Source organism: Salvelinus sp. IW2-2015, linkage group LG14 (genome assembly GCF_002910315.2).
Source record: "Salvelinus sp. IW2-2015 linkage group LG14, ASM291031v2, whole genome shotgun sequence".
NCBI classification, from domain to species: domain Eukaryota; kingdom Metazoa; phylum Chordata; class Actinopteri; order Salmoniformes; family Salmonidae; genus Salvelinus; species Salvelinus sp. IW2-2015.
This window is the reverse complement of record NC_036854.1, coordinates 20938587-20952922: the sequence shown is the minus strand read 5'-3', so window position 1 is coordinate 20952922 and position 14336 is coordinate 20938587. Positions and strand designations below refer to the sequence as shown.

The 14336-nt window shown below is 40.2% G+C and overlaps 1 protein-coding gene across 1 annotated transcript; it reads right to left on the bottom strand.

The window, feature by feature from the left end:
* Positions 1-2029: 2029 nt before the first annotated feature.
* On the bottom strand, positions 2030-13814 carry gata4 (GATA binding protein 4). Its single transcript, XM_024000165.2, has 5 exons — positions 13016-13814; positions 5728-5894; positions 3069-3276; positions 2846-2979; positions 2030-2747 (listed from the first exon to the last, which is right to left on the bottom strand). Exons 1-5 carry the CDS (start codon positions 13539-13541, stop codon positions 2622-2624), a joined length of 1161 nt encoding a protein of 386 aa, XP_023855933.1. The 5' UTR covers positions 13542-13814; the 3' UTR covers positions 2030-2621.
* Between the last annotated feature and the right edge of the window lie 522 nt (positions 13815-14336).

Sequence of the window (14336 nt, the reverse complement as noted above, 5' to 3'; positions counted from 1 at the left end):
CTTTTTGGACTMATTTTTTATTTCCCTTTTTAAAGAATGAAGCGTAAATGGTCTCAGTTGGATGGTGCTGGAGAGGAGTTGGGAGGGGCTGACGTTTATTTAAATGGAGAGACCGAGGACTTGATATCCAATGGCAGATCATCTTTAGACAGGCTACATCCCTGGGCCGACCCACAGAACTCTGTCAACAGGGTTTTAGAGCATATCAAGTCTGGAGATGATGTCAATGACGTTTTTCTCGAAGATTCCATCAACAAAAAGTTTTTGGGATTTTATAATGACATCACAGAGGAATATGGACCAGAGGATAAGCAGCATTCATGGGCGGTTCTAGAGAAACCAGAGGAGGTCATCATGTATGGACCCTACTACCCCAATTATAACAATGGACAACACAGCGAAGATATTATCATCAAACAAACTCAAGAACTCCTTCAATCTGAGGATGTTTCTGAAGACTGGACTGTGTATCTATTCACCTTGAACAGCCCCTGTTTGGCAAGAACCATTGAACCATGTATGCTAAATCTAATGGGGAAGGCTTTTGAATGGTACACCCACCATGGGGTTAGGACTTCTATTGGCTACAGAAAGTGTTGGGGCTTCAAGGGAACCAAAGAGAATGTATTCAAAGATGTCAGTTATGCCCAGTTTGAGCTATTATTTGGAAGTCATGATTATGAAAACTACCTGAATAGGATTAAAGAAAGTCCTGGGAAGAATCTAGTCCCATTATGTGAAGTTCTGTTCTTGACTATCAAAAGATGGCTGAGCCAGGAAAACAGGGATTTTAAATTCCATCTAGATAACACTACTCCACAAAAGGGCAGAAAAACCTATTTCGAAAAGGTCTGTGTAATTTCAACATCGGGTTTGCAAGACGAGAGTGAAGTCTTGACACAGGAAATAACCACTATGCTTGAGGCTGTGCACCCCTCTCTTGTAGACGAAAAAGAGTGTTTGGAGSAGTACCTAGAGAAAGGGAAGGCATTTGCCCTTGATTACAGTTTCGACCCAGCAATATGTGACACGGATTGTACTAGACTTAGACTGTCATTTGAGCAGTGCTGGAGAGACATGGTACAGGACAGATATGCTGATCTTCTCAGGGAGAGATTCATTGAAAACTTCAACAGGGGGGTTGTCCAGCTTTTCATCAAGGATGTCACCGCTCTTACTAAAGACTACATACAGATTGGTCAGATAAAGTTTCCAGATCAGGCTTGAGAAGTTTTCGCCGATGCCCCTTGAATTGCTCTTTGCTTCAGCAGGGATATTGGCCCTTGACTTGTTGAAACACAATGCACAACAAATTCTATCTGTCTGCCTATTTGTCCTCTTATCATTTTGTTGAGAAAGAGTGATTTTCCTTTTGAATGCAATATGTATAATAACAATGATGTGTGAAAATGCTTGTCTTTATTACATTCCTCAGTACAGCTACAGGTGCACACTAAGGAAGGGCATCAAGTACAGTGTTAGTTAGTGCACCTCGAGCTCATGGAGATACAGGTGCCATCTCTCACTGTGTAGTAGGGCTTCTCAAGGGTAACTTACAGTATATCACAATGGTGTATTATACAATTATACTGGAGTGAAGTCTTTACATAGAAATGTATGTTCATATTTTCATGGTCAATTACATGTGACAATGCTCCTCTATTTACCATACCAAATGCGTGTTTAACCCCTGCAATTTACAAGCAAATTAAGGCATAACATTTTATAGTTAAAGTATATGTTTTGTTAACAGTATTTGCTTCCAAATGCTTGTCTCTTGAATGAAATATTGGTTTTGTTTTCAGTAGAATAAATACCAGGGTGTAGAACCTACCCATTTACACTGAAATAAACAGACATGGAAATATCAGAGATTACTACAATTATTTTGGGAAGGATAATCTTTTAAAGTTCTTGCTTGTAGGAACATACCCCTTTCATGGGTGCACAATTTCACTATAATCTACAGAGGGCGGTATGTGCCACTAAATCCATGTCCCATTCATCACACGCAGCTTAGTAGCCAGGCTAGGTAGTTAATCAGTAAGAGATGACGGTATATTTCTAAATCAAATAATAGTTTTGTCATACACAAGATCAAAGCAAAAAGTCACAGTAAAGATGACTAGGATGCAAATGTCATAGTAGCTAGTAATAATACATTAGGAAAAGGTGAAAATAATTGACAGCATTGTTTTTGCAGTAGGCAATCACACTATACAGAGTGATGAAGTCCATGGAGTTCATTCAACAGTGACGTCCGGCGAGTGGGTAAAAGGAAATCAAATCACTTTGAATAAACAGAGGATTGTTTTTGTCTTGTCCTATATTATCCCTCGCACATTGGAGGTTCCCGTGAGCACAGGGTAATTGAGGGAGTGCGATCAAGGCCTGCTATGTGTGCTTCACTTTTTCTCTCTTCTTTTTGTCATTGGTTCTATAGATATGTGTTTCTGCACCTGAACAGTTCTCCTTATGTGTTTAATTCCCATCTTTCTATGCCGGCTGGTTCTGTGTGTCTGTGCTCCAGACCTAACTTAGTGCCGGAGCTCAGAAAGGCAGGTACAGTAGCTGTGCTGTGTGTAGCTCGGTGTGAGAAGTCAGTGGTGGTCCTCTCTGTCTTAGGCCAGGATCAGGCTGTTCCAGGGCTCGTTCTTGGAGCCCGAGGACCCACCGTGCCCCCCAGGGGACAGCTTGAGGGGCAGGGCCCCACCCTGGGCATTTATATATGCTGGGAGGCCCGAAACCTGGAGGGACAGGAAGACAGGTGGGCTAAGAGCTTTGTGTGTGTGTGTTTGTGTGTGTGTGTGTGTGTGTGTGTGAGAGAGAGAGTTCATTGACTAACCTGTGTGTGTGTGTTGTGGTGGTGTGAGTACAGGCTGAGTGCCTCTGGTTCTGTCTTTATCTGGCGAGGCTCCTCTGAGTTACAAGGGGCACTGGGAGTGCTGCTGGGGGTGTGGCCATCCATGCCTGGAGTCCCTACAACACAGAGACCAGGCTTACTTTACACACACAGACACTCACTCACTCACACAAACACACACACACACATTCACACACAAACGGACCAGGTTTGGACTTGTTGAGGTTCTTGGGTTTGCGTTTGCGGGTCTGAATCCCCTCCTTCTTCATGGCTAGGGGACGAGGAACCCCATGTAGTTTCATGTAGAGACCACAGGCGTTGCAGACAGGCTCTCCCTCTGCGTTGCGTCTCCACAGTGTGGTGGTGGTGGTGTGGCAGTTAGTGCACAACAGACCCACTCTTCGAGACGCAGACTGAAACACACAGAGAGAGTGAGAGAGAGAGAGAAAGAAAGGGAGAGAGAAAGAAAGAGAGAGAGAGAAACAGCGAGAGAGCGAGATATAGAGAGAGAGAGAGACGGAGGAGAACAGAGAGAAAAGAGAGCGGAACCAGACGAGGAACCGAAGAGAGTAGGCGAGAGAGAGAGAGATGAGAGAGAGAGAGGAGGAGAGAAAGAGAGAGAGAGAGAGAGAGGAGGGGAGAAGAGAGAGAGAGAAGAGAGGAGGAGAGAGAGAGAAGAGGAGAGGGAGAGGAGAGAGAGGAGAGAGAGAGAGAGAGAGGGTGAATCAAATGAAATCCACCACATCAAATCAAATCAAAATCAATGTTCATTTGTCACATGCACAGAATACAACAGGTGTAGTAGACCTTACAGTGAAATGCTTACTTACAAGCCCTTAACCAACAATGCAGTTTTAAGAAAATACGTGTGAAGTAAAAAATAGATAAGTAAATAAAGTAACAAATAATTAAAGAGCAGCAGTAAAATAACAATAGCGAGGCTATATACAGGGGGTATCAGTACAGAGTCAAGGTAATTGAGGTAACATGTACATGTACAGTTAAAGTCGGAAGTTTGTAGGTTAGGTTGGACTCATTAAAACTCGTTTTTCAACCACTCCACAAATTTCTTGTTAACAAACTATAGTTTTGGCAAGTCAGTTAGGACATCTACTTTGTGCATGACACAAGTCATTTTTCCAACAATTGTTTACAGACATATTATTTAACTTATAACTCTCTGTATCACAATTCCAGTGGGTCAGAAGTTTACATACACTAAGTTGACTATGCCTTTAAACAGCTTGGAAAATTCCAGAACATTATGTCATGGCTTTAGAAGCTTATGATAGGCTAATTGACATCATTTGAGTCAATTGGAGGTGTACCTGTGGATGTATTTCAAAGCCTACCTTCAAACTCACTGCCTCTTTGCTTGACATCATGGGAAAATCAAAAGAAATCAGCCAAGACCTCTGAAAAACAATGTAGACCTCCACAAGTCTGGTTCATCCTTGGGAGCAATTTCCAAACACCTGAAGGTACCACGTCCATCTGTACAAACAATAGTACGCAAGTATAAACACCATGGGACCACGTAGCCGTCATACCGCTCAGGAAGGAGACGCGTTCTGTCTCCTAGAGATGAACGTATTTTGGTGCGAAATGTGCAAATCAATCCCAGAACAACAGCAAAGGACCTTGTGAAGATGCTGGAGGAAACAGGTACAAAGTATCTATATCCACAGTAAAACGAGTCCGATATCGACATAATCTGAAAGGCCGCTCAGCAAGGAAGAAGCCCCTGCTCCAAAACCGCCATAAAAAGCCAGACTATGGTTTGCAACTGCACATGGGGACAAAGATTGTACTTTTTGGAGAAATGTCCTCTGGTCTGCTGAAACAAAAATAGAACTGTTTGGCCATAATGACCATCATTATGTTTGGAGGAAAAACGGGGATGCTTGCAAGCCGAAGAACACCATTCCAACCATGAAGCACAGGGGTGGCAGCATCATGTTGTGGGGGTGCTTTGCTGCAGGATGAACTGGTGCACTTCACAAAATAGATGGCATCATGAGGGAGGAAAATTATGTGGATATATTGAAGCAACATCTCAGGACATCAGTCAGGAAGTTAAAGCTTGGTCGCAAATGGGTCTTCCAAATGGACAATGACCCCAAGCATACTTCCAAAGTTGTGGCAAAATGGCATAAGGACAACAAAGTCAAGGTATTGGAGTGGCCATCACAAAGCCCTGACCTCCATCCTATAGAAAATTTGTGGGCCGAACTGAAAAAGCGTGTGCGAGCAAGGAGGCCTTCAAACCTGACTCAGTTACACCAGCTCTGTCAGGAGGAATGGGCCAAAATTCACCCAACATATTGTGGAAAGCTTGTGGAAGGCTACCTGAAACGTTTGACCCAAGTTAAACAATTTAAGGCAATGCTACCAAATACTAATTGAGTGTATGTAAACTTCTGACCCACTGGGAATGTGATGAAAGAAATAAAAGCTGAAATAAATAGTTTTCTGTACTATTATTCTGACATTTCACTTTCTTAATATAAAATGGTAATCCTAACTGACCTAAGAAAGGGAATTTTTACTAGGGTTAAATGTCAGGAATTGTGAAAAACTGAGTTTAAATGTATTTGGCTAAGGTGTATGTAAACTTCCGACTTCAGCTGTAGGTAGAGTTAAAGTAAGTATGCATAGATAATAAACAGAGAATAGCACCAATTTACAAAAAGTCTGTATTTACACACATACAGAATGAGAAAGAAGAGTGGGTGGGAGAGAGAAAGTGGAGTAGAAAGAATGGGAGAGAAGGAAAGAGAGAAATACAGAAAGCGAGACAATGCTACTGTCATGCTTTTTGTGTGTACTCTATGTTGAAGATGAACTCTTGTCTTGTCACCTACCAGCCGTCTTTGGGGTTTGATGAGGGGTCTGTTTATACCGTTCACCTTGTGGTAAAGTCCACAGGCGTTACACAGGTAGTGGCCCGTACCATCCCGTCTCCACAGTGGGGTGGACATCGCCCCACAGTTCACACACTCACGCCCCTCAGCGAAGTCATCATACAGCTCTGTTGGAGGGAAGGAGACGAGAGAGTTGAGAGAGAGAGAGGTTTTGGAAAATAAATGCAAACACTGCTTACCTAAACATTACATAACAACCTAAAATCACAGAATAACATCAAACAGTTTATCCAGTCTTGAAAATCAACTCAGAGGATGCTAGTGTAGTGACAACTCCTGACCAGAAGACGGTGCTCTCTCCCTCCTGGTCATACTAACCATAGAGCTAGATAGAAGACTAATCGTTATATCTGTGCCCTTATAGCATCTGTGACAGCATGAACAGCGCCATTGAGGCTAAAACCCATAGAATCCTCATCCAGTTGACTACTTTGACTACTTTAAAATGGCGGAAGCATGGTGGAAGCCCTTAATGGTGCTCAACATGCTAAAACAGCCTTTTGGCCACTAGAGGCCTCTATCATTCTCTATGATACTAACACACTACTCCATAGAGGTCTGGAATTCTTCCTTATCTGACAGCTCCTCCCTTGATAAAGGGCTAGGCTGGAAATAGAGATGGAATAGAGCTTCATCTTATACAAATGGACAATCTCTATAGAGATACTATGACGTTTAATAAATACAATCTTCCCTCTCTCTCTCTCCCCTCCTCTCTCACACATACAGGGTATCTCCAGTCAGCACTTAACCACTCCGTCAGATGCAGTATCTAACTATATTGTGTATATACTTCATATAATCACACAACATTTGGCATTTGGAAAAACATGAATGTATGGGTCAATTGAAATTAAACAGTGTTTAAAACTATAGATGTATTATCTGATTCAGTGGGTTGTTTCTAAGGAATGTGTGTAGGCTGATATCTGGAGGTAGAGGCAGACTTCTTTCAAGGTTGACAACAAAGCAGAGCTACAGCAGTGCAGGGAAGGGCAACCTTGGGCCGGGTAGAAGCTAGCCGACACATGGCAGAAACACAAGACAATAGACAAAAGAACTGCTAAGGACAGATGTAGGATCTAAATTTGACCTATACTGTCACAGCAAAATAATCCTGCATCAACAGGATTTGAAAGTTTAGTCCATAATCCTGCTTGATTGGTGGTTAGGCTGTTAGCTGCCCAAAAGTAAGCTACATGAAAAGTGTCAATGGTGGAAAAAGTACCCAATAGTCATACTTGAGTAAAAGTATAGAAAATGACTCAAGTAAAAGTGAAAGTCACCCAGTAAAATACTACTTGAGTAAAAGTCTAAAAGTACTTGGTTTTAAATATACCTAAGTATAAAAAGTAAAAGTACATGTATAAATAATTTCAAATTGCTTATATTAAGCAACCAGATGGCACAATTTTCTTACTTTTTTTTATTTATGGAGGCCAGGGGCACACTACAACGCGCAGACATAATTTACAAACGAAGCATTTGTGTTTAGTGAGTCCTCCAGATTAGAGGCAGTAGGGATGACCAGAGATGTTCTCTTGATTAATCAGTAGATTGGACCATTTTCCTGTCCTGCTAAGCATTCAAAATGTAATAAGTACTTTTGGGTGTCAGGGAAAATGTATGGAGTAAAAAGTATTCTATTTTCTTTAGGAATGTAGTGAAGTAAAAGTAAAAGTTGTCAAAAATATAAATAGTAAAGTATAGTACACACAAAAAACTACTTAAGTAGTACTTTAAAGTATTTCTACTTAAGTACTTTACACCACTGAAAAGTGCAATACTGTTAATATAATATAGCCATGTGTTAGTGTGGGTTTTCAGTTAATTTATGTAAATCACGAAACTTCTGAGGTTCTGGAAGATTTTCAAAAAAAGAGTGATCAAATGAAGATCATATATGCACATCCATGTGTATAAATCTCCCAAAATGTCACAAAGTATCGTTATCTCTGTGGGTCTATTGTTGAGAAATGTCAGCACCAGCAGTCCGTGTTATAAGGTCAAGAGTCAAATATTTTTTAAAGTGTCTATTTCAATGTCCCATCTGAACACAATATAACCCTGTCCCATGAAGTCTTCATAATAACAGAATGTAGCATTTACATATTGCTGTTGGTTCTTTCAATTTTCTGAAGAGCTTATCAGTCTTAAGTCTATGAGAAAAACACCTTTCAATTGGAATGGAATCGGAATGGAATTCAATGGTAGTGAAAACCGTCTCCCTGGGGCAGAATCTTAACTTCAGATCCACAGATGTACCTCAAGCTTTTGGGTAAATCATGCATTGATGTCAATGAGCGTTGTGTGCGGATCTCAATTTGCAACACATAGTACGACCCCATGTGCTACTCTGCTTCCCCTGATGGGTCATATTGGCACCAAATTGTTTTTTACCACTATAGACAAGAAATGTGTATCCTGTATATCCCTCAAGAGTATAACTGAAGGGCTTACTATTATGTTTAGAATTTATGTGATTTTATCATTGTAAATTGCTGATGTGATTACATTCAAAACACAGAATAAAATCAAGCACAGGCCGCAATGATAGGCCTTTCACTCAAATACTGCAAGTTACACTAATAAGCATCTTTTCTGTGATAAAGTACATGAAAAACATCCAAATATCAGATTAAATCAGCTATATTAAATCCTTACACATAGATGTATAATATATTCCACAATGTAACGTGTAAGGATTTAAAATAGTTGCTCTAATCTGATATTGGGATGTTTTTCATGTATAATATATTCCAGAATGTAATGTGTAAGGATTTAAAATAGTTGATCTAATCTGATATTGGGATGTTTTTCATGTATAATATATTCCAGAATGTAATGTGTAAGGATTTAATATAGCTGATCTAATCTGATATTGGGATGTTTTTCATATATAATATATTCCAGAATGTAATGTGTAAGGATTTAATATAGCTGATCTAATCTGATATTGGGATTTTTTTCATGAATAATATATTCCAGAGTGTAATGTGTAAGGATTTAATATAGCTGATCTAATCTGATATTGGGATTTTTTTCATGTACTTTATCACAGGAAAATTGAGTCTTGGGGAGTTTTCCTCTCTCCCTCCCTCTCACTCAGTCCACCTCTGGAACAATAGCGACTTTCACTCTCTCTTCCACAGTAGAGCCCTGAAAAACTCAGTCTAAAGTAATGGGTTTGGATTGAAGTACAACAGCTCCCAGAGAGGTGAGAGGGTTGCATTAAATCGATGTGTTATCTGAAAAACAGAAGTATCTACACTGGAGAGCTCATAGGATAGCAGTGTGTTTTGATATAATCATGGTACCTTGCAATGTTATTGTTCCTGTGTTGAAATCTAAATCCAGGTTTGGTTTCTACTTCTATCCGTGGTTGGCTGTGTAGGAAAGATTGCCAATGGGAGTGATTGTAAAAATGTGAATTGGAACAAAGACATTATCTCAGCCATAGATCAGTGCACATGTGGACAGCTCCATAGAAAAAGAGATGGTCTTACTAGATCACATAAGGTCCAAAGCAAGAAACCCATCACAGACTAAGCAACATGTAATCAGACAAAGGTGATGATGACACAATCCAAACCAGTGCTTGTGGTCAAACTACCATCCTATTTTGATTAACTGTTGATTACTGTGTCCGGAGTTCACCAAAACTACATACTGAGGCAGATCCATGTCCCAGAGGTTCCTATTCAGAAGCAGATCCAGAATCAGCCAATTCATGTGCACCAACTGTAGACGGCATCAGCATTAGCCGTAGACTACCGGCTAAAGCCCTTTTGAGATGGAAGACATTTTCCAAATATACTGAACAAACATATATATGCAAAATGCAACAATTTAAACGATTTTACTAAGTTAAAGTTACAGTTCATATAAGGTAATCAGTCAATTTAAATAAATTCATTAGACCCTAATCTATGGATTTCACATGACTGTGCAGGGGTGCAGCCATGGGTGGGCCTTGGAGGGCATAGCCCCCCCTCAGACGATCCCGAAGGTGAAGAAGCCGGATGTGGAGGTCCCGGGCTAGCGTGGTTACACGTGGTCTGCGGTTGTGAGGCCAGTTGGACGTACTGCCAAATGTTCTAAAACAATGTTGGAGGCAGCTTATGGTAGAGAAATGAACATGCAATTCTCTGGCAACAGCTCTGGTGGACATTCCTGCAGTCAGCATGCCAATTGCACGCTCCCTCAAAACTTGAGACATCTGTGGCATTGTGTTGTGTGACAAAACGGCACATTTTAAGTGGCCTTTTATTGTTCCCAGCACAAGGTGCACCTGTGTAATGATCATGCTGTTTAATCATCTTCTTGATATGCCACACCTGTCAGGTGGATGGATTATCTTGGCAAAAGAGAAATGCTAACAAACAGGGATGTAAACCAATTTGTGCACTCAGTTTTAGAGAAATAATATTTTGGTGCGTATGGAACATTTCTGGGATTTTTTATTTCAGCTCGTGAAACATGGGACCAACACTTTACATGTTGCGTTTATATTTTTGTTCAGTGTATAGTAATATTCTATAGATCTAACATTCAGTACACTCTTAGGAAAAAATGGGTTATTTGACTGTCCCCATAGGAGAACCCCTTAAAAAAAACTTTTTGGTTCCATGTAGAACCCTTTCCAGAGAGGGTTCTACATGGATCCTGAAAGGATTCAATATGGAAGCAAAAAGGTTTATTCTATTGGGACAGACAAAGAGCCCTTTTGGAAGAGTTTAGATCAGTAATGAATGTAGGTCTACGCTGTGTACTCCCACCACCAGACCAGTAAGCAGTGGTTTTTACCTGGACTTTATTTGACATGTAAATATTGCCTAGTTTCTGACACACATTGTAACCAGAGCGATTTCCATTCCAGTTGCAATGTGTGGAATTCAGTCTTATCATTCAGTGTGAACTAAAGTCCCCCAACCACCTGCAGCAATCATACTGAACTAGTCAGGAGGGAGAATCAACCTTCATTTTCTCTAGGATCACAATATCCCGATTAAAATAGGCTTATGAATATCTTATAACTAAATGTTAGTTTTGGGCAGTCAATGGTTGCAAATGGTTGTAAATAAACTGGCCTCAACTTGCACTCTAAATTAGAAATGGTAATGGTGGAATTTTTTTCTTCTGATATTTTATCTATAAGTTGAATCGTGTTTCATATTTGTTATTTGACCCTTTTTGATTCTCTCTGTGATGAACAGGAGGCGTTCTGTCCCATGGTTTTTCCGTGAGCTTCGCCTCTTGCTTCAGTTTTCATTTGTGATGATAGGGTTATATCCATTCTTAAATAGAATAATCTGCACCACAAGAGTGATACATAATTAAACCATTATTGTATTCCCAATAACATGAGACGTTAAGCTTTGTAGGCCTATATGCAGTTGTGTCATCGTGCGTAGCATGCGTTTTTAGATCATGAACATGAGACCAAACTAAAACTATTTGATATTTCTGATTGATGTACCATGAAAAATGTAGCAGACATCCATTCATCTTGTGGTCTGCTATTGAAATTCTTATCGGTTGAATTGCGATATCAGTTTAGGTAGAATTAAAAGTGTATTAGGTTTTCATTTTGAGTCGTTTGTGGCAGATGACTGAAATAAAATAAATGTATCCTAGGCTACTTTTTTTTTAAATAGTCAAATTCATATACATTTAATTTTAACAAAGTGGTAGGCTAGATAGGGATCATAGTTTTGGAATGTATTCACTTATTATCCGAAGTGAATGACTTCTAAATTTGCAATCTGTAATTTATGTTGATAATAACTGGGTGGAATTAGCCTGCTTTGATTTATAATGTAATAACATTTCCYTTTGCTTCTTTTAAAATGTTACATTTGATTTATGTAGGCTATTTTAATCTGCCATCGACATAGGATGCAGAAATTCCTAATAGAACGAATGCGTCTGTGAATGATAAATAAGCTATCGGACAGAAGGGAGTAAATAAATAACAATTATTGTGAGAAACGCAGGGATTGTCAAAATAAGATTTTAATTCCCTGAATGTTTGTAGTTCTACAAATGTGGATTTTTTAAAGGTCCAATGCAGCCGTTTTTATCTCAATATCAAATAATTTCTGGGTAACAATGAAGTACCTTACTGTGATTGTTTTCAATTAAAATGGTTTAAAAAATAAGCTTCTTAGCGAAGAACAATTTCTCAAGCAAGAATTTTGCGAGGACTGTCTGGGTGGGAGTGGTCTGAGTGGGGAGGGGAAAACAGAAAATGTGCTGTTATTGGCAGAGATGTTAGGAAATCTCTTTCTTATTGGTCTATTAACTAATTTACCACATGGTGATATCACCATGGAAGGCCAAACTTCCACCAAAACAGTCTGAAATGTCAGGCTCTTTTCAAACAGCTCTTACAATAACAGGGAATTTCACAGTATTATTTAAATCTCATAGTGTGGAAATATATATATAAAACACTTTATCATTTATTAATGGTAAAGTCTCATACTATAGCCTATATCCTACAATTAACAGGAATAAAACATATTTTCTTCAACAAAAAATCCATAAAATGCAATGTCTTGGGCTGGCTATGCAGTTAGATTTTTGTCCAATGCATGCCCCAATGTGCAATATTGTCGAGCACTAGGCCTATCTCTATCTACCCCATTGGCCTATTAGTATTCTTTAATATCAAAAATGACAAACGATAACAAATGATAGAAATTTCGTAGGATATGCTACTCATACGATATAACTCTCCCAACGTGTTCAAGCAATGCATTGACTCTGTTTATTTCAAACCATTGATTAAAGTTATCATGACTCAGGCTGTAATGAGACCTATACAAGTGTTTCGGTGATATAGGGTTGTATTATTTGTATGGCTTTCATTTGATGGAAACCATGTTAAATGAATAACATTATGTCCGGAAGACTTGGAAATATATACATGTTCAAAGTTGGATACACATGTGGAGATATATAGCCTATATTGTTACGCGCAGTTTAACGAACGGCTGTTCAGTGTTGACCTTTGGATAGGCCTAATAACCTACTGAATCAAGTATGACGTTTACCAATAGCTTTAATTCTAGTAATGAAACAACTGAAATATAGGCCTACTCTTGGCAATGTCTTAATCTGAATTTGAAAGCAATTTTTTTAGCAAAACATTTGTTGATAATGGAAAACCTGACATGAAAATGTTAATGGTGGATATTTCTGACCATGTTTTCACCTGTCTTACCTAGGTTGGGGTGCCGTGTCTGGCCCCCGGACTGCAGGCTATGCAGGACGGAGCTGTCGAATGGAGACGTGGCCCACGTCCCGCCCATGTTTGTGTTCATATAGGCCGGGTACGGACTGTGGTATGACCCGCCGAGGCTTCGCGTCCCGTAATGATCCCTCCCGTTGGTGGAGATGTTGAGCGGACTAGTAAACGTGTTCGTCTCCCGAGCTACGGCGACCCCGGATGAGAGAGGTGGGCTGGTGGAGAAGGAGAACCGCGGGGAAACCGAATGGTGGTGCGCATTGCTGGTGTTGTAGGAGGGAACCGACTCGGAACCCGGCTGCGCCCAGGCCGAGTGGCCTGACACAGGGTTGCTCTGCTGCGAGGACCCGTGTGTCTGGAGGTAAGGCAGCGTGGGGATCATGGGGGTGACCCGGGTCGTGGGCACGTACACCGGTGAGGTTGTGGGGGAGGCATTGTGGAGGAAACTGGGCTCGTACGTCGAGGGTCCGTGGTTGGTTGTCATGGTTATGCCCTGGTACATATCTGCTCCTCTGGGGTGACCATCAGCGTTGATAGTTGGTTATGATAGCAGCTGTGTCCACAGGCTCCTCGCTAACGTGTGAATGATTGCTGGTAATCCAACAGAACTTCTCTCCAACTTCTTCTTTAAACGGACTCTTGTCATGTAGTCAAACATAGGCTACCATTTCAAATAGTTTATTTTCTTCTTCGCCGAATGGACTATAGCCTAGTGTAGGCTACAATACAAGAATAACCATCTCTCCAGAGAGGAGAGGAGTGGGAAGCCGAGGCACAGTAATGGGCAATATTCCTGCTCTCATGTTATCATCTCTCTCTCGCGCTCTCTCTCTCTAACGTTACCTTTCTCTCTCTCTCGACCCACCCTTCACCGTGACTACTGAAGCCAACTCTACCCCAGCTTTAGTTTGAATTGTTTCCTGAAGAAGATCATACGATTAAAGAGATTGTCTTTGTAAATACCAGAAGATCAACGGCATATTTCTCAGATGAGATTAAATATGTAATCCAAAACAATAAAATACAAGTAGGCCTACAATGTAACATACGTAGGCCTATAATTTTTTGTGAAGCAACTGAGAAATAATATATTTTTTTAGATATTCCATCTATTTATTTCCCCCTTTAGCAAAGTCAATGTTGCAGTTCATGTATGATCATTTTTGCTCAGACTATCACATTCAGTTTTTCATTGATTGCCACAATTTGTCAAATTATGGAACAAATAACACATCGAATGATGTAAACATTTTATGAAAAAAGGTTTTCTTTTGTGAACGTTTTGTTCGTGCCTATT